Source organism: Lissotriton helveticus, chromosome 6 (genome assembly GCF_964261635.1).
Source record: "Lissotriton helveticus chromosome 6, aLisHel1.1, whole genome shotgun sequence".
Lineage (NCBI taxonomy): Eukaryota > Metazoa > Chordata > Amphibia > Caudata > Salamandridae > Lissotriton > Lissotriton helveticus.
The window spans coordinates 2,043,194,261-2,043,220,530 of NC_136067.1; the positions used below are offsets into that span (position 1 = coordinate 2,043,194,261).

At 41.8% G+C, this 26,270-nt stretch overlaps 1 protein-coding gene across 6 annotated transcripts in view; it reads left to right on the forward strand.

The window, feature by feature from the left end:
* The window catches only part of KHK (ketohexokinase), a 76,290-nt gene that overhangs the window by 45,309 nt on the left and 4,711 nt on the right, over positions 1-26,270 (forward strand). For 2 of the 6 annotated variants that reach the window (XM_078650065.1, XM_078650063.1), the window contains 4 exons: positions 7,984-8,118; positions 8,730-8,864; positions 23,341-23,413; positions 26,043-26,189. In XM_078650065.1, coding sequence (XP_078506191.1) covers positions 7,984-8,118; positions 8,730-8,864; positions 23,341-23,413; positions 26,043-26,189 — 490 coding nt within the window. The remainder of the gene's footprint in view (positions 1-7,983; positions 8,119-8,729; positions 8,865-23,340; positions 23,414-26,042; positions 26,190-26,270) is intronic. The other 4 variants (XM_078650068.1, XM_078650066.1, XM_078650064.1 and 1 more) reach the window with 3 other exon arrangements.

Sequence of the window (26,270 nt, forward strand, 5' to 3'; positions counted from 1 at the left end):
AAAACATACCTTGCATTGTATAAAGGCTTCCTATCACATAAAGGCACCTGATATTTTACAAGCTCCCACATTAGCAGGTCAGCATTGTATTTATTTTCTGAATCTCATAAGTAGACTTCTTCCATGGTTATCCTTAATGAAAACTGAATATTTCTCTCTGTCCATAGCTGACTTACAGTAAGAATGTTTGAACGAAATGCTTAACTGGAGAGTTTTGCATCTCTATATGTTTATGGGTAATCTAGCATCTTTGTATGAAATCAGCCGTCACTGAGACCTAAATCAGCGGATTCAGAGTTCCAGGATTGTTATATAACTCACAACTACCAGGACATGGAATTTCTTTTATAAGTTAACCCTGGTATTTCTGCAGCTAAATCCAGAGTGAAAACACCTTGATCTGTTGTTTGGGTCATTGCAGCTTTTTTATTTGGCTCTATTCCTATCCATAATCTTGGTAGCATTCCTTTTCTATAGTCACTCTTAAGTAAAACAAAATATTCCTTTCTATCCATATCTCACTTAATCGTGTATGGTGTTTAACTGAAGATGTTTGTATCTCCAGTTGCTCACATCTAATAGATTATATTTGTATAAACTCTGTTCTCATTGAGATTTTATGAAAAGTTTATAAGAATCTGATCTCATATTTATTCAAGACACTGTTATACGGGTTAAGCATAGAATTTCAGCTGCGTCCATATTAGAAACATCTTAAAACATTGTTTGTAGTACTATAGCTTTTTTGTTTAACACTATATTTAACATCTGCAGTGTGAATAAATCTATAGATCCATAAATTTGGAAGAGCTATGGGAAAATGTGATGCCAAAACCGCCACATCTGCATATGAAACAAACAGAAAGGGTGCTGTTTATTGCATCATCTGCATATGAAATAGGAGTATTAAGGTGGTCATCAACTTAACTTACGTAGGTACAGATCGTTCATGTATTGATGGAACTCGAAGAGACCAGTTACACAAACGTGTCTGCCTACCTTCGTTACCCTCAAGAACTCTGTACAGTCATCCCCTTCTGCATATATGAATGATATATTGAGTGACTGGACAGACCTTGGATTGCCCTAATAAGGACATACTTTAACCCTTTCTTCCTCATCCTGGCTGTTGGATTATTCTCATATCAGTGTGAACCCTAAAAGTGACTAAATTAACCTGAGCTCAACCCCCTGGTAACTTTGGCACAAAGCAGACAGGCTTTACTTAGGCCAATGTGTAAATTATTTATGGAGTAGTAAAACAGTAATAAAGTTGAAATGCCAAACAATAAAAATCCTAAACCGAAGTAGAAAAATAGTAACATTTAATAAGCAAAGTGACACCAAAATGACAAAAAGCTAATAAGGAGAATAAAAGATTGAATTTTTAAAGATTTATGGGTAAATGGCGCCTAAAAGCACTAAGTCTCAATGATAGCCTACGGTTGCAGTAGACCAGGATCTAGGCGGAGTTTCAGACAGACCGCGATGGAGCGCAGGTCCTTAACACCAACCAGGATCGTCCTGGTCAAAAGCATTATCTTCTGACTTGGGGCCAGATTTATATTCTGGGGGATGGCCCATTTCTACACCAGGGTGACCTAGTAAATTACTCTTTCGCCCTGACGGAGGTATCGTCTGCCTGAATTAGAAATGACTGCCAAGCACACAGTCATTTCCTAAAGCCTCCCCAGGAACCATCGACACCGCGATTCCTGACAATGCTTTTTGCAGTTTGGCGCAGGGCTCCATCAACATGATGGAGCCCTGCACCAAACTGTTCTCCTATTTTTTTTTCTTCATAAAAAGAAAATCCAGATGTGGGGTTTTCTTTTTGAAGACTCCCATGGTGAGGGGGGCATTTGGTGTTCTTTACTGTCCCTTAGCGCAAGGGTCTGCCTCCACTTCTCCGCCCGGGTACAAAAGGGAACAGGTCCAGTCCTTCAGGGCTCCATTCAGGTCATATATAGGGGGTCCAGTCTCCTTCTGATCTTCCACAGGTCCAGAAAGTGTTCTGAAGTGAGTGCGTGGAGTTGCCACATGAATGTCTAGCACCAGCTAGTGGGTGGAGGTGACTCCTGGGCACTCACTAACCAATGAGGTAAACGTTCCTGGGGCCAACCTTACCAAATTTTTCATTAGTTCCTATTTGCCTGACTGAAAGCACGCCCAAAATGCCCTGAAATCAGGGCATTTTTAAGATGGTAAAAGTGTTCCGCCACTGAGGGCTTCAGATGTGTGTGTGTGTGTGTGTGTGGAGTGTACTATAGTAATTCTAGTGTCTTCCCACATCTAACACTAAAATCCAGCTTGAAGCACTGTCCCCACAACAAACCCAGATACATCAGTCTGGTAAGACAAAAGCAGGGTCCTTCAGACACCAGATAGAGGAACCACAAGAATTGTCGTGGCATCCCGTTATCTCCCTTTCAAGCGTGCCCCAAGCATTATATGGACTCAACAGACCCCTCAAGCAGGATTTGACTGTCTAGTGTCACTGGTGCCCACAGCCCCCCTCTGCATACTGTGTAGTGTTCAGAGCAATCATCAATGCCCATTCAGGTTAGTTTATTTTTGGGTGGAGGCATTTCACACCTATTCAAAGGTTCAAAACAGGGTTGGTAGTTGGCAGAAACTTGTGCTAATTGGCCTTCTGACAATTTTAGTCAGGTAAATGGTAACTTTTTTAAAGTTACATTCTCTTAGGGCCATATGTATCATCAACCTGATTTGCGATTCTGAAATAGCGATTTTTTAGAAATCGCTATTTCAGAATCGCAAATTGGGATGTATGTACTAATTCGCAATTTTTTTGCGAATTCTTAGTATTCCTCAATTGCGATTAGCAAATTGTGAATCGCAATTAAGGAATACTCTCCCATTCATTTCTATGGGCCAGGAGGCCCATAGGAATGAATGGGAAGTTATTCTAAATTAGCGATTCGCAATTTTGAGAATCGCAAATTGAGAATAATTTCAAGGGTACAGGGGTGTCCAAAGGACACCCTTTTGCACCCCTGATATAAGCATGGGTGCACATGTGGCGCACATACGTGCCCTAAGGGCATGTATGTGCGTCACATGGCACTTTGAAAAATGCAAAAATATGCATTTTTGAAGGAATTCGGAACTTACCCACAACTTGAAGTTGGTGGTCATTTGCGATTCCTTAAGGACAATTTGCTAAATTTTTTTTGCTTCATACATTGCATTTAAGGAATCGCAAAATTTACGATTCCTTAAATGCAATTGCAAAATAAGGAATCGCAAATTTTGCGATTCTTTATTTTGCACCAGATTTTCCTTAATACATACCATTTAGCAAATTCGCATTTGCAAACGCTGAAATTCTGTGAATTTCGGCGTTTGCGAATGCAAATTTGCTTGATGCATATGGCCCTAAGGGCCATATGTATCATCAACCTGATTTGCGATTCTGAAATAGCGATTTTTTAGAAATCGCTATTTCAGAATTGCAAATTGGGATGTATGTACAAATTCGCAATTTTTTTGCGAATTCTTAGTATTCCTTAATTGCGATTAGCAAATTGCAAATCGCAATTAAGGAATACTTTCCCATTCATTCCTATGGGCCAGGAGGCCCATGGGAATGAATGGGAAGTTATTCTCAATTTGTGAGATTTTCCTTAATACATACCATTTAGCAAATTCGCGAATTTCGTCGTTTGCGAATGCGAATTTGCTCGATACATATGGCCCTAAGTGTTTATAAAAAAATCCAACTTTGCTACTAAATTGCATTTTCCTAATAATTATTAAAAATAATAGTTTAATTATTATTCTAGCTGTTCCTTTACCCGAGTTATCAGTATTAGTATTTTAATCTGCACTTTGGTTTTCTAAATAGAGCAGCTGGGCCTGCCACGGTGAAAATAGCTTTTAGGACGCTCGTCACTGTAGGGACATGCTAACATTAATTGTCTAAAACTCCCACTTTTAAATACAATGCATCCTGCATGTGGTGTACAAGATTGACATAGGAGTGACTTGATAATTTTTATGATGGAAGATTTTACCTATCAAAAGGTTTTCTTTTCACAGGTCACACTGCAGGTTTACACTGCTATTGTCAGGCTATGCCAGGCAGGCCTGAAGCCATGTGTACTGTAAAAGGCACAATAGGTACTGCAGTACACAAGCAACATGTAACTTCCATTCCCTGAGTCCCCTTTTTATGCCATATGCTATGGTCTCACAGGCAGGTTAAATGTGTCAATCAGGAATAAGCCAATTTAACCATGGATAAAAGGGAAGGGAGCACAGTTACTGTGCTACTAGTTAGCAGGGGTAAGTAAGGTGCACAGAGACCTAAGGCCAGCAAAAATATACAGTCCCGCAAAAGGCAAAACATCCAGAAAAGGCAGATTTCCTACAATGGCCAGTAGCTTGGTATTATTTACGTTGTCAAACAGTAAGTTCACATTCATGAAGGCCATGTAGATCTTTGCCATTTTAACCATCTCATATTTAGCAGCTAAAAGGTCTAAAACTTTGCTCCAAATCAGCTTATTATTCTGTCCATAGTGGTAAATGTGGAAGCCCAGTTCACCTCCATGCTTTTCTGAAGTGTCTAGGAGCAAAATAGATCAGTAACAGTCTGGATCACTACTTCTGTTCTTATTTTTAAGTATGGAGTAGATTACTAAGGACCAGTCACAGGAGTTTTACTGGTCTCCAGTGTTTTGTTTAACACAATCGTCAGCAAGGGAATCCAAAGAGCTATTCAATTAGAAGGATACATCAGTCGATCCCCTGTTTAAACATACACTCGTGGTTTCGCGACTATCATTTAAACGTCTTTGTAGCTCTGACAGCGATATCTTTGAGATGCAGATTTTGCTAGGCCCATACTCCTCCTAAAAACCCCAGGGTCAGGTTCTTTTGGGGCAGAAGGCAGTGCATTCTCTTTATCAGCAAGCTTATGCGGATCTGCCTTTGTTGTGGAACAAAAAAACAATATTGAATAGGCTCCATACTACAGGCTACCTCCAAATCACACTAGATCAGGGTTCTCCAAAGTCGGTCCTGGAGGGCTAACCATCTGGCTTATTTCCGCCCCTCCTGTACTAGAGGAAATCCTAGTAGCATTATCTCTTCACTTGCAGTACCAACTTATGCAGTGTAACTCCTCCTTCTTTTTTAGAGCAGAGATGAGTCATATTTTTTAAGAGTATTAATTCTGCATCATACCATACTTACTGAATCGTATTTGATCCTTAAGTTATGAGGCATTGGAGTTCAGAGCCTAATCTAGTTAAAATATATTCGAGTGTTTGTTCAACTTTCCTGATTTTTCTTCAACAAGTCCGTGTCCCAATTGCCTTTCAAATGACTTTATAAAGCATTGGCGACTAATAGTAATTATTGTGTGTTAATCCTTGTTCCAACAAATTTCGGTTTTATTTTTATGGTTTTATGGAAATAAAGTTTTCTTAACTTTTCTAAAACTTCCTCTTTTGTGAAAGCAAATTTGTAATGGAGTGTGTTTGTATTTTGCCCCTTAATAGCTCAGTCCACGGACGATGCAAAACTATTTGGCTCGATGAGAAATTAGACATTTGCTCTTCTCTTCCCCGGCAATGCGGTTGTATTTGATGCTTCTAGTGTTATTCTGGAGTGCCAACTATCCCCTTATCTTACTACTGACCTTGCCTGAGATGTTCAGAGAACTTCGAGGAGCTCTTGATGGATGCAACAGACAAATCATCTGGCTCATTCCTATTGGATATATCCGATACCTGGAAGCAATTACTCTTGGTCCACCTGGCAATTCTGAGAGTTTTTTGCTGAGGATTGTCTCATATGGGACTATTAAGAGGATCTGTCTACTAATTTTAAAGCGGTAGCAGCGAGTGTGGTGCTCGCTGAAACCAGTAGCTAGGAGAGTCCCCCAAGGATCTGGCATCTTTAGTCTTCTTTTTAAATAGCGCAGTCAATCTTTCGGGGCTGTTTTCATTTACATTGATGAGCCTATGCTGGTCCTAGGCCTACAAACCAAGCAGGGATCACATCAGACAGACACGGCCTCCACTCTTACAGTGGTCAGGCATTGAATGGCCAGTAGCCATTTCAATTCAAGCTCAATCAGTCAGGAGTTCTTTTCACCCTGGCCCAGTCACATGTTTGAGATGTAGCCCAGGCAAGGTTCCTGCCCTCAGTCATCTGTAATAAGCCAGCTTGGCATGATTCTAGACGTCGACTCATCATTGGAGTCCGGATTTCTAAATAAGCTAAAGCCTGGTACTCCCATCTTGGGTTGCTAGGTCCATTACTGCCTTATATCTGATATGCACTTAACTTCGCTGCCATTAACAATTTTATTTCATTCGGACAGACTTCTGAAGCCACTTTTTTAAAGTTTAAAACATTACTTAGTTTGTGGAGGACCATCTTTGCACACTCCTGCTTTCTATGTATAACTTTGAGGACTCTTTGAAATCAGTTTGCATACATGAAGAATAGGCAACGCAGACTGTGCATTCCTCCTAGTCCAATTCGCTGTCTCAGTTTACCGGTGCCTCCATATCTACCCAAGCATTCTTAGTGCAGCGTCTTAAGAAATTATTTTCAGCTACAGCGGGCACAATGTTATGGATGATTGAAATCAGTTTTCCCATAAATTGATAGGAAAGGTTTGTTTCCTCTAAGGGTGGCCAAGTTACTGGTAAGTAGTCTTTCTCATTATCTCCCTTCACAGTAGATTTCCAGATTGTCTCAGCATTATCTTTACCTGTGGCTGCACGCCTTCATTTCAGTTTCCAGAATGATGTCCAGCATGCACCGTCACTGTATTGACCCTCTGGATTTCCAGTCGATATCTGTGTTGCCTCCATACTTTTGGATTCACAGCATACATCTGATCTTCACATGCCTATGGGTCGCCAGCAAGCCTCTCTAGTCTCCTGATCGCCTTTGTTTATTTTGCTTTAGATACTCTGTGGCCTTTTCTCGCTCCCAGTGCTTCTCTTAGCTTCTATCCCTTTGAATTTCCTGCATGCTCCTTTATTGTATCGCTAGACCTGAGGATTTTCAGCATACTGGTGCAATATATCACTATTCCTGCACATTCACAGCTTGCCCTTGGTTTATGTCACTATTCCTTTGGAGTCCCAGCATGCGCCTGCATTATCACCAACTCTGGGCGTAGTTTGCGTAGTAGCACTATGCGTAGCTATGCGAAGTGCGTAGTGCGGTAGGAAAATGCTGTTCGCACTGATTTCACAGTGCCGGATGCTTGTCCGCACTGTTCAATCATTGCAAACGGCATCTTGCACAGTGCAAGCGGTCGTTTTCTGCAGCTCGAGTAGATTTGTACTCGAGCAGCAGCTTTCTCAACGCGGACTGGTAGTTTCTCATCGCGAGCGGTCGCGAGCATGCGCGACCACCCGCAGTGAGAAACCTGACCTCCCCGCATTGAGAACCTCGCTGGGAGGTTTATTTTCCACACTCGCAATCGGTAACTTGATGCTGCTGATCGCGAACGAGGAAAAAGTCTCGCGGGGATGTTGATTTTGCTCGCTCACTGTCGCCAACTTGACGTTGAGGTCCGCGAGCAAGCAAAAATGCCCACTATGCATTTTTGCACGGTGCTACGTGCTATTCGCGTAGGGTGTAGTTGCGCAAACTACGCACAATACGCGAGCATAGCATAGTCCTACGCCCAGGGTTAATTATCACTATTCCAATCAATTCCCAGCCTTTACTGCACGCCGCCAGTTTATAATCCCAGCATGCCTTAATACCTTGATGCATCCTGACTACATTCTGCATGTCTCTCAGTTTTCACTACACCAGCATGCACTGCATCACCCCATGTCTTCCTTTTATTTTCTCTGCCTGGATCATCCAGACTCCATATTCTCTTTTCCCAGACTCTCTCTCCCTGCACGTGACAGTGTTTCCAACTTTGGTTATGAATTGATGAAACCCTCTCCTCCCCCTTCTCTGTGACACCTCCGACAGTTTTGTATTGGACAGCCTGGAAAGCTACAAAATTGATACCAGTCATGTGACCACCCACGCCGGATGCTCCTTCCCAGCCTCCATAGTCATCTGCAACACAACCAACGGTAGCCGCACCATTCTTCATATGAACAGGTGTGTAAAGGTAAATGGACCCCGTGCTGAGATCATACGTGTGCTTACATGTTGCAGAGCTGTTATTGTCAAGGTCCTACTCATGACATGTCTGAGTTAGAGATCTAGAAAGAAGAAGCAAACATTGGTGTCAAGGTCTCAAAAGTCTGTAGAACTAAATGAAAGGTCAACATACTGCTTTGATTTTTGCTGAAAGAGTCTCGCTGTGTTATCCTTCTCCACCTTTTTTCTAAATCGCAGTGTGTAGAGAGAGTCTCTGCATTGTAAAACAACTGACCGCATGGTCGTGATTGAGTGGGAGCAGCGTTAACAGGTGGGTTGTAACACAGGTAAGTTCTTTAACACGTACTTCTATTGTAAAGCAGGACTGCTCTGTAAATGTGACGTCTTGAGTGTACAGTATGACATGAGTCGAGGAGCAGGTGGATGATGCCAGCGTCCTTGATGGTGTTTCATACTCTAGTAATGTGCTGTTCCACCCATTTCGCCTTTCTTCCATCTCCATTTCTTCCATCTCCTGAGCAACGCCCTCCCTTAAGCAGCTAATCTGGTGTCCCTGACAGTAATGCCTATTTTCCCTTCCTGTTATTCCTCCCGCTCCTTTACCAAAGTTATATCGCGATGGACTTTCAGAGAAGGGGTGTGGATGCATCCAATGTGGCGTGGCAGAGCCAGGGGGATACGCCATCTGCTTGTTGCATTGTGAACATGGCGAACGGTTCGCGGACGGTCACGCTGTATGACACGTAAGATCCCACTGGGAAATCCGAACAGCCAATCACGTCTAAATCATAATACTACTCTACTACTAATTCAATTCTCTATTGCTGATTCCTATTAGTGCCAGCCTGGAGACACCCCAGAAGCCAGGAACAGACAGTGATACACTATTTTTACTGGTTGTGACATAGTCTCCCATTGATTTGTGTTGTTTGGTAGAGCCCTGACACCAACCTCACATTCATCTCTCCATATTCCTTGGCTTCTTTGCCTGGTCCTAGGCTAGCAGTTGACTCCATCACTGCTGACTCTGATGCCCATACTTAGCAGATGCTAGTCTTTAATTGGATGGAAGCCCAGCTCTACCCGGACGAGGGCTGGAGTATAGGAATGATTGCTCTTGTGCACACCGCTGACCACTTTAGGTCTTCTTTACCTCTGTATTGAAGGCTTCAGTGACTCAATACGATAACTTCAATCCATCATTCCTAGCACATAAAACATTTTAAAAATGTATCTCAAAATGGGTAACAAAGGGCAGCTAGATTAACACTAGTTTGGACTTTTCAAATCCTCACCCTGTTCGCTTTACATTGTTTCTGTGGAGGCATTTGGACTTTACTGTGTGTTGCAGAACGCAACAGGATGGGTTGGACTGAAAATACTCAATAGCCAGTCAGTCAAAAAGCTTTATTTCGGCTATTACAGCCATAAAAGCACAGGTAACATAACGTTGTCAAATAAACATCATAAAATGACACATTAGTTTAAAGAATAAAAAAAAATGCAAGTTATCATTAGGGCCCATAGACAATATCAAAATATCAATATATGGAGGGTGCCACCCCCTGAAATCAATTGTCGCAAGTGGGAGAGCAGGCATAAGCAAATAGCTATGACCAGGGCGTCATTATCAACATTTAAAACAGTATAGCCAATTAAAACAGACACTTTAAAAATCTAATTTAAACAAAAAATATTTAAAAATTCACACCCTATATTTATACGGGTTTAGGTCCCAAAGATAATTAATAAAGGGCAAGATTGCCTAGATTCACAATTCAGTCTTTCAGTAGGCATCTGCGTTTGCACCACATTGCAAATAAAAATTTAGAGATTGCAACGACAAAAACTGGGGGAGTATCATATTTTAATATCCTAAAGACTTCTCTATAATTTCTTATACCCAAGTTTCTACAGAGTTGAAGGACCCATTTAGACCTTGCCCTTCTATAGGCCGAGCAGAAAAATATCACATGAATTCAATAGCAGTTCTGTGATCCAGCCTTAAAACCTGCTATTTCATCACCTGCCACTACATATCCTTCCCTACAGCACCTGTCATTACATTATCTTGAGGGAAAACCCTGACTCATTTCTTAATGTAAGTTATGTTGCCATATTTGTATTGAATAACTATTACATTATTCTATTTTATGTCATTTACCTTTGACAATTCAAGATTAGGTGATGTGGTCAGGCGATATAGTGAGTCTGTACCCATAAAAGCCTATGATGTGAGGAAGGTCTGTAGAACATTCCCCTTTCTCCCTCAGACTACTTTGTGCGATCAAGTAAAATACATTTATTAACTCATTACACATCAGCAGCAAAATCATATATGTTATAATGATATTATAGGTGAAATTAACCTTCACATCACCAATAAAGAGCTATGGGGCATGTTTTAAAATCTTAAAATTTAGTGTATCCCTTTCAAAGAAGAAAGTTTCTTCAAAAAGAAGCGTATGTAACTGTGAATGCTATGTTCCTGAAAGTCCCTGCTTTCGGCAAGTGTTGTCATAAGTGAAGCAAAACCTGAAAAACGCTTCTGGACATAAAACTGCATTTGATTTAGCGAAGATCTGTTTCTACTGGCTCTATATCTAAAAGCATTAAATCAGTATCTAATGATGCTGTCAGTTTTGATTTGGTCCATGAAAATTCTTCTTGATTGTTGTACTGGCTTGGCGTTATTTGTTAATTGCCCACGTGTCGTCTGTTTAGATTGTCTCTTTTGGGTGAAAGAAATTTAATAACTGCATTTTGAAGATTTTAAAATAGAGTAAGCAAATTGATAACCTGGAACTCTGTTTTTACTTTGATGGTCTAGGTATGGTTGGCCTCTAGCCTCACAAAAAGGGCCGGTGTCTATTCCTTGATAACAACTTATTTATTACACGATACAGGAATTGGTTGTTAAACACTTTATATATTAATAGAGTTAGTTAATTGGAATATCATATTTGTTTATGTTTAGGTATAAGATAGAGCTTCCGCAAGGCAGAGGCGGTACATGGAGGTGGGGTGATGGAGGGGAAGATGGTGCAAACTTTACTTAAGAAAATATTATTAAGGCTACCTGCACAAGTGAGCTGTGGAATAAATACATGTCCTACCAAACATTCAAATTAACAATAAACAAGGCTGCAAAGTTCCACTCGCTACTGGTTGATAAAGACCTTTTTTCAACAAGAAGTAATTCATGGACAGTGATCAACACTTATAAAACACTGAAACAAGCGGCCTATTTGGACTCCACTTACTCCATTTATGTAAAGAGGAAATGAATAACATTAAGGTTTGGACAGTTCCCCACTCTTGCGGAAGCCCCTCATTGGAAACATAAGGAAAATGAAAATTGCCGGCATTGCGGCTATAAAAAGAAAGATCTGATTCATCTTGTATGTCATTTCAAGATACTGCAACCAGCACAAACCACAATATTACGGCGAGCATTTCTGGATAGAGGAATAAAGTTGTGCAGAACAGCTATCATAAGAGGCCTGGACTCTAATGACCTCCAAATGAACTGTAAACTAACTACATTTTTACGTACTCATGAACAAGCACTAAAAGCTAAATATGACCAATGATAAAACATGAAATATATTTTATAATTACATACATTTTAAGATGTTTTAGAGATATGTAACTTTTATGCGATTTGCTCTTTTTTTAAAATTAGTGTTTGTAATATTGTTGTGGTTTTAATTAACTAAACAATACATAAATAAATCAAATCAAATATTAATGCTGTGCTGAGAGGACCAAGCTAAGATTCATCATGTTGCTGGAGGTGCCCAAGAGTCAAGCAATGGGGCAACACAAACCTGTAACAGATCTACTTGCGGGCCTTGTAGACTTTATTGAATTCTTGATGGGTGGGCAATGTTCTTTGGTGTGGGGAGGCAGTGTTGAATGAAGAGGAGCAGGGAGCTTAAATTCTCTGAAGAAGGGCCCTGTGCATTGAGGGTTAGTGAGAGACTCGGGTGTGTTGGGATGTGGGATGCAGACAGTGAAAATGCTGATGACATTGGCAGTGTAGGAGATGCAGGTCATGTATTTCTTGTAACCAAGAAGAGGACCTGAAAAACAGAGCAGTGGCAGATTGTGGTGGTGTAGAGTCAAATTCTGTGTTGATTATCAAGTCAGACAGGTCTTCAGCAAGCTCTTCATTGCTCATATTTTAGAGGCATTTGTATGGACTGGTGTGGTAGGGGTTGCACCTCTCCAATAACCAGGGTTATATTTTTGGGCATCCTATTTTACCAGATAAAGCCTACTGGATAAAAGTCAAACCTTATTGTTTCTCTTGGTTTGAGGAGTTCCTTCGCAAATTGGTCATAGTTTGAAGCCTTTCTTTCCCTAGCTAAAGCAAATATATATGTTTGAAAAAGAGTATGCTAACTTTTGATGACATCTTTTGAACAATATTGCTATCCCAAATGTTAACTGATTAAAGCAACCTAACAAGGGTCACCAGATTCTAAAGTCTTTTTAGGGTTCTGGATGTTCGGTATTTAATACAAATGATATATGTCACTATCCACCCCCCCAAAAAATAAATGTCCCGCCCTAGACTCCACAAGCGCTGGATTGTTTGATTCTGTGTACTGTCATTGTGCCCTCGTAAATCAGAGCAACTACCAATGGTCACCAGTCCACGGTGGACTGTGTTCTCAAGGTATAAGCAGGACAGGCTCTGATCGTAGATCAAAAATAATCTGCCGTTATCCAGACACAAACAATAATTCACCGAACAAACTTCTTATTAGTGTTTATTTCTCAAGCACAGGCCACCCACCCAGAAATGATCTGATCCTTGGCTACAACAAGAATATTGAATGGTTATTTTTGGTGGTGTTGAGACACAGCCTCATCATCATTGTTCCACCGGGTCGTTCTGTGCCCCCTTATGCATAGGAAGTTCTAGAGTCCGGGTATCTCCACGCTGGCACTAACAGATCTAATACCCTATCTCTCCATCCCTTCTCCCCAGCATTACCACATGGTACCTGGAGCAGGATGTTGAATCACGCGTAATTTCTACTTTAATTTCTTATGTTGTTCCAAAATTCATATTACAGGAACAGACAATGTCTTTTAAACACTTGTTAAATGGAAAATGCTTGAATATATTAACCTTTCAATGATACTCTTCATATGATTATTGCAGGGGTAATTTTTCACATGTCCACACTTTTTTCAATGTAGATGATTTCTGAAACATTAAGCACAATGGTCTTTATGTATGAAATGTATTGCATGTAGGGGCCCCGTCAGCGTTTTCTCCTGGGGCTGATAGTCCCATTATCTTTCAGAGGCAGTTACATGTTTCTGTCATGGGTCCAGCCGGCCACAAAAAGCACCCCTGACATTGAAGCCTCAGCCATGTATGTCCGAGAGATAAATAAACATCTAGCTTTGATTGGACTCGCAGCGTGTGCTATACAAATGTCAAATTAATTTGCTTATGCATCCAGGAAGTAAGTCATGAACATGTTCCAGATGAATTCGATATCTATCAGGTGATTAGATTTTTGTTCTTTGCTTATGTATCTCCTGCATCCATTTATTCATTGATATAGCAAGTCATAAAGTGTAGGTAAATACGGTGCTCAATTTGTAACTAGATTCCCTGGGTGGCATATACAAACATCTCATTCATTATTTAATTCATTCAGATCCATGTCATAAAAATGTTGTAAATAAATCTGGTGACCAACCAGTGATCCTAGTTGCTACGCGAGCCATAGTAGCACCCATTCAAGTATTGAGCTAGCCAGGTGTCAACATGGCATTGATAATTTCAGTGGTCTTTAGATGAATGCAAACCTATTGTGTTTCATTTATTTATTCTAGTGGCAAAAGTCATGAACTTGTGGATATTTGTGGAATTCTGACGTTCTAATTTTCTACTGTATAGGAAACCATAGAATCTTATGAAGTTAACCTTCTTTTTCACATCACTGTTATGTTTGGGAAGGAATGGGTTCCAAGTTTGACTTATGTGGGAAGTATTTTGATGTTCAGCCTTTATGAGTAGTGTATTGCTCTTGTCAACAGTAATGTAACTGGAGTTAGCCGTGCAGTACAGCCTTTCTAAATTTTTGGTGTTGCTCCAATGGAGAAGGAGGTTGCAGTGATGTCTGGCTCTTGTAGCGAATGGAGCATCTTAGAGCGGATGGGATAGTCACTGGGAGTCCCAGTCTAGAGCCTTGGGCTCTATCTGCCAGTATCCTTGAAGGTTTGCTTGACTGAAGGATGGTCTAGCACCATTAATAGCCATGTTAAAAAGGCATTGTACCTTTAAGGTAGAGCATTTGTTAGCCAGTGAAGCAATTGCTGGGCTGTGTGATGTGGTTGTTTAGGTGTGGTAGATGTCTGGTTGGTGCTTGCTAAGCAAGTGAAAATCTACAAAACTCTGTAACTTTAAGAAATTAGGTAGAAGATAGCACCTGAATGTAAACACATCAGACCCATGAGGAATAGGTCATCTGCCAACTTCTCTTAATTCATAATCCTATATTTTCTCTCACCTGGTTAGCTAAATCTGTAATTTTCCAATATATTGGGCTTAGCAGAGGATTTTTCTAAAGTGGTCTAACTCTATAGATTTTTTGGCTTGCTGAAAACAAGCACTTGTGTAAAGACCTGTTGAAGGTGTTCAAGGAATGTGGTTCTATGCTTTGTAATATTTGATTTACTAGATTCAGATTTTTTTTATGTTGAATTTGGGACCCAGCTAGAGTGTATATACAGTTATATGTAATAAGACACCAAGATTTCTTAAGGACATAATTTGAGATCATAAACATTGTACGCCCACACTGTATAAGCACTTTATTTGCATTGTGAGAAGAAGAGTTACTTTTATGTTCCCTGAAGGAGGTGGGTGTGCTTAACCTTTCTCCACCCAAACCCTATGTCCGCAATCTTTCAAGGGCTGTCTCGCAATCGCACGATTATCATGATGGGAGAAAAGAATCTGTCCAATGATTTCAGGTTGGGCTGATTTAATGATTAGAACTTTGTAGTTTCTCCCCCTTGGCTATGCTAATACTGGGGTTAGGCTCTTGTGATATTGACATTCTGCAGAGGACCCTTGACCACTTGTTGAAATGATCGGAGTCTTTCCGTAGGTTTTCAAAGTGGCTATAGCTTCTAGCATTCTGCTGAGTTCCGCATTTGGACGTTCCTAGTCAAGATACGTAGGATGGATCATGGCTCCCACTGGTCACAGTAGAAACCCAGATTGCGTGATCTTTATCGAATCACGTCCCTTTTAATACTGTTTTAAACAAGTATTCAAAGATGGGAGCACACTCCTAACCTCTCCGCCGGATCGCCCCATTGCATTCTGGTACATGCAGTTCGTATGACTTGAAGAGTTAGGACTGTTTTAAACAAGGGCGAGTTTGAGTGGCTCCTGTGGTTCCTCGCGCCTTTAGACAGGCCATACATTTCATGTTGAAGAGGTACCAGGTTTTTTTAAAGTCAGATTCTAAGTTGTTCAAGCCATCATTGGACAACTGCACATTTCTGCTTCACTTCCAAAAGGCAGGATTTTAGTTTCCCCATCTCTATTTTGAAGCTCCATACTGATCTGTCTTCTTTCAACCTTTGGTTATATGCTATTCCTTTGAAAGATTATGGAACAGTGTTCCTTTATTCGTTTTATTACTGGTTTGTGCTTGGTCAGATGCTTTAATTTTGTAATATTCATGTAATAATTGTATTTATTTTACTAGGTAGTTTTAATCGGATTTGCCGTTTGTCGCATCTGATTTGGCATTCTCAGGGCAAACAGAGACTACTGGGCCCAAAATATGTTGGTTGAGGTCACTTGCCTCTGGTATGGGTCCTTCCTGCAATGACTCTGCAAACTTGGCAAAGTACACACTTTCTGCACTTGCCTCTCAGGGTAGTGATGATGAGCAGTCAAGTAATAGAAGTAAGCCCAGTGCTTATCTTTTAAATTAAAAAGTGCTTCAATCATACAACACAGCATAATACTACACAGTGCAATTAAGGGAATTGGATACAGGTATGTTATTATGTTTGCAGTCTTCCTTTGGGCACTATATGTGTTGGTATCCTTTCTCCCATTAGCTAAAGTTCTGCAGCATCTATCGTCCCTGTCATATAATTCGGGATACGGCACTGCTTAGGCACCCCCAGAACGTTTATGCCCTCAACAATTTAGTTTGCATTCGCCTTTTTATAGTTACTTAGTATAAATCCTTAAATTTTGTTCCTCAGACTTTTATTTGCTACCCCAGTCTTTCCTTCAACTTCGAGTTATAGGCACCACAGTTTCCTGTGTTTTGTTGTTGCCGTTCAGGTGGTGCGGGATGGACGTGGGCAGTGGTCTGGCTCTTTCGGCAGCTGCTCTTGAAATATAGTGGCTATGAGCCTACTCATAACATGACAACTGAGAGATTTCAGCACTACAGCTCACACAGCAGCTGTCCTCTTCGGCAGGTGTTGCCTTCTTAGGGCAGATGCTGGGGTGACACATGTGGCCTTAGGGCTGATCTTGGCCATGTGGATGTCTTCAGCTGTAGTCCCTCCAGGCTAAACAGTGCTCAAACCTTGGCAGAGAAAAAAGGTTCCACAGCATCAGCATCACCAGTCTCTCTGTGCAGAACACTCCTATCCTTGGTCATGAAGCACTTGGAACTGGTAGTGGGGTGTGGTGGTTTGCAGTGGCGTAACACAGGCCCCCGCGGTGCAGGGGGGCCCGAGCTCCAGGGGACCCCTCAGCCCTGTACTCTATCCATACAGCTCCTGATTGGGTCTGGAGACCCCTCCACTTACCTTGCAGGTGGGCCCACTCAAGTTTCATTACGCCAGTAGTGGTTTGGATTCCACTTTTATATGCATTTTCCAGACCGGATGTGTTTTCAGAACCGGTTTGAGATGGTTCTGTTTGAGTTGTTATTTTCTGTCTGTTCCTTAAACACAGACTTTGTGCAAGCCGATGGCTCTCACTGGAAGTAAGTGTCCAAAACAGCGGGGACAACGAGGAGCGAGATCTTTGTACCTGGCTATCATCAGCCTTCTTGAAGCAATAATCGGGGACAGACAAAAGGAACATCCTCATCTTGAACCGCAGAAGTTGCAGTCCCAGTCCCTTCCCCTGCCATCTATCAATTCTCAGTGCTCAGGAAGAACTAATCAACATCTCCTTGATAAAATGCATGGTGAATGATAACAAGGTCCTCATTGACATTCTAAGGAGAGCCCTGCTTCTTCCCCTTTACTTCAGTGTCTGGGTCTCCATCTGCACCCACCAGAATGCAGTCAATAACCCTCTACTGTCTGAAGAAGCTGTTTGCACCGGTTTTGTGGCGTGCTAAACCAGGGGCCTTCCAAAATGGATCCCACTGCCTCCTGTACTCAAAGACTCTCACCACTCACTGAGTACTATGACCACGCGTGCCACTTTCTCACTGCACATATATACTCGTCTTTCACCTAGAATGCCAGGAGCAAGGATCTGGGGTTCACATAACCGTGATATTTCACATGAGAAGGATCAGTAAACAATCCTATGCTTGACACAGAGAACATTCAGTGGTCACACTAATGATTCACAAAAACTCAATGCGCTACCACCACTTCTCAATGTGATATACCCAGGGTCTGGGCAGAGACCCTGTGCCTCTATGAGGGCACGCTTTGTGCTCTCCTTCAGGCCACAGAACAGGCTTTGGACCTGGCGTTACCTAGGACAGGCCCAGGCCTCTGCTTGATTAGTGTGCCCCAAGTTCAAAAAGTCATTATACCATCTGCACAAACAGTTGGTAACTCAGGAATGGGGTTAATGCCCATTTACCATCCAGTGGACTTTCGCATTTCAACACCCTTCTATCTGCGTATTGCGCTTTTCAACCTGTGCAGACATTTAGGGATATTTGAAGTAGGAACAGCATTCAGGTAGAGCCAAACAGGATCAGTTCAAATGTCTGCCATTAGCGCTGCCACCTTATCTGGCTCACTTTTTGCAATCCAGGCTCCTTCTTTTAAGACTGAGACAGGCCTTGTTTGGAGTTCTGCCCTTGGTGTCATAGAAAAAGTGCTAATGACGTGTACATGCTTATCACAGTATGAATTTGGATTTATTACAATTGCATAGTTACTTAAAACCATTGCAATACGAGTTTCAGATAATACAATAAAATCATAAGATAAAATTACACATTTCCAAAAATTCATAGCTCCTTAAAAGGTTAAAACCGTTAAATTGCTATCAAGTAAAAATTGTTTTGTTCTTCATACACAAAGTTCTCAATGTAATTTATGCGTTCTGCCCGGCTTCATACTTTGTCTGGGCGGTACTACGATTCAAAAGGAGACGTTATTGAGAACCCTGTCCAAGTGTGTATATGGAGATTTCCCAGGTCCTCCTTAATGGTGGCAGTCTTGTATCATATTTAGCAGTGCGCACAGTATCGCGGCTTCCCCTTGGCCTAGGTGGAGTTTAAGCGTTCAATGGCTTTTTTTTTTCAATGCATCTAGTAATCTCACTAGTCTGCCGTTTAATTGATGCTTATCACAGTATTGTTATTCAATTTTTACTCCTCTTGGAAGATATCAAATTTGCTGTGTCAGTCTCCCGTCAGGAACTAAAGGTATCTCTGTTTGCACCTGTCAGATGCAGCTCTGTGACATACTATTGATAAATGGCCAGATCAGCACCATGGACCTGATGTATGAGCGATCGGGTCAGCTGCGTGCCACGAGCCCAGACGCGGCAAGACACAGTGTAGGGAAGTGGATACTGCTGTGGTGCAAAGCACATCCATGTTTATTCACAAATAGTGTCCAGAAGTATGCTCCATCTTTAATCAACTATTTATTATTTATATTATCTGCATTAATGGGGGAAACAAATAGCATTGTTTCAGGGTACGTAGGATTGGCCAAACCTGGGCCGATGGTGATACGGTGCCATATGTCCGGCATTGCCATTGGATTCTTTTTCTTGTCTGTTGGCCTGTAGTGGTGGGAGTGTGGTTTGGAAGGGTCTGTTGCAGTGTTGTCATTGTAGTGAGGGGCCTTCATTGCTTTTGTGCAGGTAATGAGCCAAGGGCTGTAGCAGCTACTGGGGGAGAAGGTTGTTCCAGAGGGAGTGTGATTGACCGGAGATCCTTTTGTTGCCCTGTAGTGCGTCTAATAAGGGGTGTCCTGGGTGAGCTGACTGCAGGGCTCGTATGGTTTCTAACAATGGACTTTCTGCAAAAGGTAGAAATGGCTAATTTGGCTTGACACGTGAAGCTCAGGCAGATGACCCACAGCCGTGCCCCGGCTCTGACAGGGAGGCCCCGAGCGTTATGTAGAATGGAGATGCAACATCCCCTTTTTAAGACCAGTTACAGGTATGTGCAGCATTGTGTACCATTTGGGGGTATATCGAGCTGGCAGTACTAGGCATGCGAAGGGGACACTATCCTTATCAATGCTTTTATGGGATACCCATGCCTTCAGTTGCGTGGGCCCTCAGCTCGACCAATCCATGTTATATTTCAGGAATGTTACTTCTCCGAGGGGAGTAGCTGAGCACATCAGCAGGTCCTTCCTGTTCGTACTTACTCAGGACTTTGGACTTCGCTTTAAAGGCCTTTCTTTTACATGCATAAAGCTGTCGTTGTAGCCTGGTGGTCATTACTGCTTCACCCTGGTTCATATACATTAAAGTTTATCAAGTACATTTTGCTCTGATTAGTAATGGTAAAAGTGCTGGGATTGCTCTTCAGTGTATAACTGTTCCAAGACACATTGAAAAGTAATATTTAATCCTAACTTTATCGTTCAACTCATATTCAGTATGTCTTTAATGGTTCAGGTAGGGTAATTGCTCAGTACATTTCGATCTTGGACTACATGGAAAGGGAGTTTGGTTTAACTTAGAAGTCCTGCTTCCTGTTCATGGTTCACACACAGTTCACTGGTACACTTGCTGTTAGGTGCTCACAGGTAGTTCTACAAGTACCGGTTCGGTATTTCTGTGCTTCTCAGGATTGCTGCTATTGTCATCTGTAGGTTAACAGCAGGCTCGACCTTTGTACTTACCAGATATTTTCTTGGCAATGCTCTAAAATGTAACTGCTGCAAAGGGTTAACAACATTATTTGTGAACTCACTTATTTTTCCCTATGCTATCTCATTACAAAACAGTCATCTGTTCCACGGCCACTTTTTGCATTCCACTCTAGGGATGATACACGAGTCAAACATTGACACTCCCTCTCCTTTTCACTTTGGGATGGTGGATCAACAAACCTTAGCACTTCCTCCCCCATCTCCCTTGGAAGTGGCATGTTCTAATCTTTACCTCACACATTGAGGTTGTCTCCAGCTACAGAGAAGCAGTAAATACATTTTATATGGTAAAATATACAACTCAAAAACATACACTAGAATGTTGTAAGATATAAAAGAAAAGCTAGATTCCACTCAGCTCCAAGATCACATCAGTTAACCCCTTGGCCGCAACGGTAATTCCGCCATGGCGCTGGGGGGATTGGGGGGAGCCGCACGACGCCGCCATGCTCCTGACGGAACCACTCCGCCACGAGCCGCGGTGGCGCTGTGCTTGTGACGGAATGGTTCCGTCACGGCCCCACCCACTCAATAGAACACGCCGCGCAGGCGCGAAATCAGCGCCGCGCAGGGGCAGCGGCAGGGCCTACACGGAACCATTCCGTCACCAGCACAGCCCCACCGTGGCTCGTGACAGAATGGTTCCGTCACGAGCGTGGAAGGGGTTAACCATCTCCTACATGATTAGTAATCTGAATCCAGTTTACGCTAAAGCTACTTTACACGTCGTATTGAAGATGCCCCCTCACTCCTGATATGGCTGGACCTCCCAGCTGCCTTCAGCACATTTGACCGTCCAACTCTCATCCACATCCTGGTGTCTTGAATGTGATTCCTTGGCAGTCCCTTCACTGGCTCTCCTGTGCCTTCCTAACCATCACATGTTCTCCCCAGGCACCAGAAGGATCTTTTACCTGCCGCGCCCCGGAGTTCTATATGTCTCCTGTCATCTTAAACCTCTACATGGAGCCCCTTGGAAGCTCTACTAGCAAATAACAGCATCAAGACACAACAATATGCTGATGACACTCGATACTCAATCCTATCTGACAGTCTCCTCTGCTCATGACACACAACTACTCAAACAGTGCCTGCAACTCATCTAGATCTGGATGTTCAGTGTTTTCCTGAAGCTCAACTCAAACTAGACAGAATTTCTGTTATTTTACAAGAACAAACAAGAAATAGTAGAAAATTGGATCAATGACATGAACCTTCACAGCTTCTGAACACAATTTTCACAGAATACCAAGTTGCCTAGATTCACCCTGAACACTATCCTCGTCCTGAAGGAACACATTGACAAAAGAGGAAGACTGTTTAGTTTAAGCATTCTCTTTTAAAGAAAGTGAAACAATTTCTTCCTGAAAGCAACTCCAAAATTGCTGTTTAGACCATCATAGTCTCAGATCTGGATGGCGGTAACACCCTGTTCCATGACCTCTGAGACTTCACACTGTCCTCCCTTAATGGCCTCCGACATAATACATCAGGTGTCATCCAGGACCAGAAGACTTATGATCACATCCCTGCCATCTTGGTGGAACTCCATTGGTTCCCCCAGCCAACACGCACCATCTTCATAACTAGCTGCATTGTCTACAAAACTGGTATGACAATCACCCTGCTTTTCTTGCCGACAAGGTCACTCTCTCTGGTGCTTCTCTGCGTACCCGCAGCCAGGACAGTATCAGCCTGGAAACTAAGAAGTGTGAAAAAGAAGAAAAAAAGGCATCCGAATCCGTGCACTCAGGATATTTAATAAAAACCCCAGATCCACCAGGACCGTCTTAACGCTACTACAATTTGGGAAAGATTGGAAGAGTCACCTTTTTAAAGGATACTACATCATAAGGAAGTAGGAATCCAACAACCAGCTACTTCACCTATAACTAGTTGACTATATGGGTGCCTATAACCCTGTGCAGCGCTCCACTTCCTTTTCGGCTAGGTTCTCGGCATACACATACCACATGCATAATAGATGCATATATAAAGACTGTGAAAATATAAACTGGCCAATAATATTCTTTACAAAAATATTGCCTTGTTAATATAAAATCTCAGCCAAGATTACTTCCCCCTTAATATTGTGTTGAATCTCATCACGATTCAAATTCAAGTCTAGCATGCTCGGCTTCAGGTGCTTCTTGGTGAGTTTGGTTGCATGGCACAATTTCTATATGTGGACAACATTGTTTGGCCAGTATTTATGCTACATACATTGCTTTCTCTATCTTTTTGTGAGCGACCCTTTAGTGGGTGTCATAACTTTTATTTCACATTGCTTGTGTGACAGTAAGAACTACAATTCACAAGGCCAACAGCCCGAACTACTGTTGTAGGCTCATTATAGATGTGTTCTATCTACAGGACTTGTCAATAGGCGCATACATCATGTAAGTTATTATTAACCAAGGACTAGCTGATCTCACTTGGTTCCTGATCTGTAGAATACACACTGTCTCTTGATGTGATCATGACCCCACTGGGAGATCTTAGCAGCTCTAAACTGGAGTTGTGCAGCATTCTTCATTATAGGAATATAGCTGATAATGAAAACTTGAATTGTCTTGCCTAGCCTTGACTACATTTATTGAGTGCCATTAAGGCCCTACTTTATTAGGTTATACCTACTGTGTCAGGCTGTGCCTGTGGCTCAGGAATATAGCTCGTGTTTAGGGCCTTTTACAAACAGTGTGACCCTTAGCAGTGGTCCATTAGCTGTAGTAAAGACCTGCTTAGATGGATAAACACATATCCATTCAAGGGCATTTGCAGACCTTATACAGAAATGCAGAGAGAGAGAGAAGTAACACAGGGACAGTTGTACAAATGTACACTTGTCACAAACTCTTATTCAGTCTGAAAGAAAAACAGGCAGATCAGTGAGCAGAAAATATATGCACTCACCCACAAACATTTGAGCAGACATGGCCTAATTTACAAAGTTTCTGTGAGTAGTTGAAAATTACTCCTGAATTTTCCTGAGTAACATATAACTCAGGGGAAAAATCTTTGTGAATATGGTCCGAAACGCGCATGTACACCATAAGTACGGTGCATGTGGGCGTATTGACTTTAATATAACTCTCCTTTTTCCTGTATTAGGAATTTGCCTGATGTTTCTGCAGAGGATTTCGAAAAAGTGGATCTTTCCCAATACAAGTGGATCCATTGGGAGGTGAGTGTCCACGTCATTGGCCCTCAAGGGATTGTATTACTTAGAACAGTAAGAGGTGTTGCATGTTTTTGCTCAAAAGAACCATGGCCCGAGGAATCTGTTAAATTGACAGAACTCAGCCTCACATACATTACAGAATATTTCAGCATAGCAGAAGGATAACTAACTTTTTATCCAGTTCCTAAACTCTCCAGAATGCCTTAAAATCTAAACCCCTCTGTTGCCGGTGAACAAGTCTTTCGGAAAGTGAGATTCATCTGGGTGTGAGAGTGGGAAGGAGATTCTTTGCCAAAATAGTATATAAAATGTTGAAATCAGCTCCAGCTTTGTAAGGTATTTCGATGCTGGCTAGCAAAGCCTTCCTGCCATTTGCGTTTTTTGGTGACTGGTCCTTGGTTGTTGATCTGTTAGTTGGTGCATGCCTTCTCTTAGGTAAGGAAGCATTTTGTTATTTATCAACAGTGTATTCAGATTGTCATGTGTGAGGGAAGGGTCTGTGTTGAACAGGTTCTGGTCTTTTTTCCTCCATGATTAGGATTGGTTCTTTGGTTCTAGAAATGCCACCTTATAGAGTGTTGCAAGTTAACAGGGCACCCATCATCTACCTTTGAGAACACTTAAACATACTCTTAGGAGGTGGGATTGTCATGCACTTTAAGGTCAAGAATATCTGACTGCTTGATCTGTTTCAATAGGTAATGGGTTGTAGAGCTGAGCACATTTGTGAAGTCTTTTGGAAATTTGCCCCATGCGCCCGCCCATAATTATTAAGGATGGATCTTATCTTGGAAGTGTTTTGACTGCCTTGGCGTTTCTGCGTGCATTTCACCCTGAGGGGTGTCTGCAGGTCGTGTAGAGCTACAGGCATCAAAGGCATCAGGGGTACTGCGGAAATCAGCACTTGGCAAATTATGTCAAACGTGTGCTTCTTCTTTGTGTGCCAAGCAGATGCCATGAGTTTCAGGACACAGGTCTTATACAAGCCTTATAAAGTGCCATTTCCAAGGTCATGTGTTCTTAAAGTTGTATCTGAGGCTCCTAATCAAACATAAAGTAGAGTATTTTTCTGTGACATCAGTTCCTTTGCAAATCATAAATAAGGAAGCATTTCCAGCTAATGGGTCCATCGCAACTCATTTGTTAACTTATTTTGTGTCATGTTCTCCCCCCACACAACTTTTTTTGTCTGTGATTTTTGCTTTTATCAGTTGGAACCTCTACTGTATCCACTTCTAGATCTTCCTGTTTGGCTCCTCCCTTTTCCATAGTTGCTAATAACATCAGTGTTAATTGCCATCCTTAATAAAAAGTCAGAAGATTGCCAAGGAGGTATTTTTATTACCCGTTGCAGTTTTTCCTACTAACTGGATCCCTCTTAAGAAGGCCCTTCACCCAGTTACCTTTGAATAACGTTTGAATAGTCTTACCGTCTGTGCATGCGAGCTACACACATAGAAATAATCTGTCTCTGAGGATGAACAGACTCTGTCTGCCCGTTGGGCATCCTATAGATCTAAACATTGGATGCATTGTTCATGATCATTTTCAGGCATGAAACCCCCAGTTTCTAAACCGTGCTAATCTCAGTGGTGTAGGTTTGTGGCTAGAGGGCAACAATACATTCACAAAGTGTGTGTCATGTCAGTAGTGGCGAGATTACAGTTTATTGATTTGCCTTTGAAAGTAAGTACTGCATTAAGGTTAGTTGTCTGGGGTGTGCAGGCCACCCCCACCCAACTGCATGGATTACATCAGCTATGAGCAATGTACAGCCTCAGCATTAGAATATTGTAGACAGTCTCAGACAAGTAGGTCCTTAAGATTTGGAGTTAATGATGGCCGGCTCTACGAAACCATCGCATTCTGAGCTGTCACGTTTCAAAAGCTCTCTGGTTCAAGCTGTAGATTCACAGTGAATGGCGCTCAATTGAGTGTATCTTGTTCCTTAATGCTGTATGATATTTTGTGAGTACCATTAAAATGAATGATATTACCATCTGTTATTTAAAGAATTAGAAATTGGAGACTTGTGGTATGAAACATTGTCTAAAACATTATTATTATGATCACCACTATCAAGTGATAAAATTCTTAAACTCATGGCTTGTGAATTCTTAAGATTATATCCTTTGAGTGGGCTGCTGGATTGTTCCTAAAAAGTAGGTTATTCCATTGGATGAGCATGAATTTGCTTTCAAGTTGGAAGGAGTTATGAGTTTGGGTTTCTTAGGTGAATAAATACTCCTCCTTCTCGTTGCACTATTTTAAGAGTCTGTCTTACAAATGCATATTGTCTCGACTCTTTAGTTGTAGCGGTACATTCACAAAGCATTATCTAGTTACTACCACACAAGGGCATTTGAATCTCCACTGACTTGAAACCCACCCTTGATTCCCAGTGCTGAGCTTCAGTGGCCTAAGTCTTGGAGTCTTGGGTCTATCAGTCCAAAGAACCATAACTCGAGTCCCTGAAATACTAACACTCTTACCTGCGTGTGGATACACATAACCATAGCACTGGAACTTGAAATAGAATACACTTCTAAATACTTACCATTTTCTAGCATGCTCGTTTGCTGGTCTACTCCAGCCCAGTTGCTTTAACAAATGCTTTTCTTTATGACTGAAGGGGAGGAATGCTGACGAGCAAGTGAAGATGATTCAAAGGGTGGACGCTTACAACAAAACCCTGCCAGAAGGCCAGAAAATCTCCACCTCTGTGGAGATTGAGAAAGAGAGAGAAGACCTCTATCAACTATTCGGCTATGGAGACTTTGTAAGTGGCAACCCAAACACGATTGTATACCAAGAAGAAGGATAGTTAATGGGTCTATAAGATGAGATCTGACCAGCATTA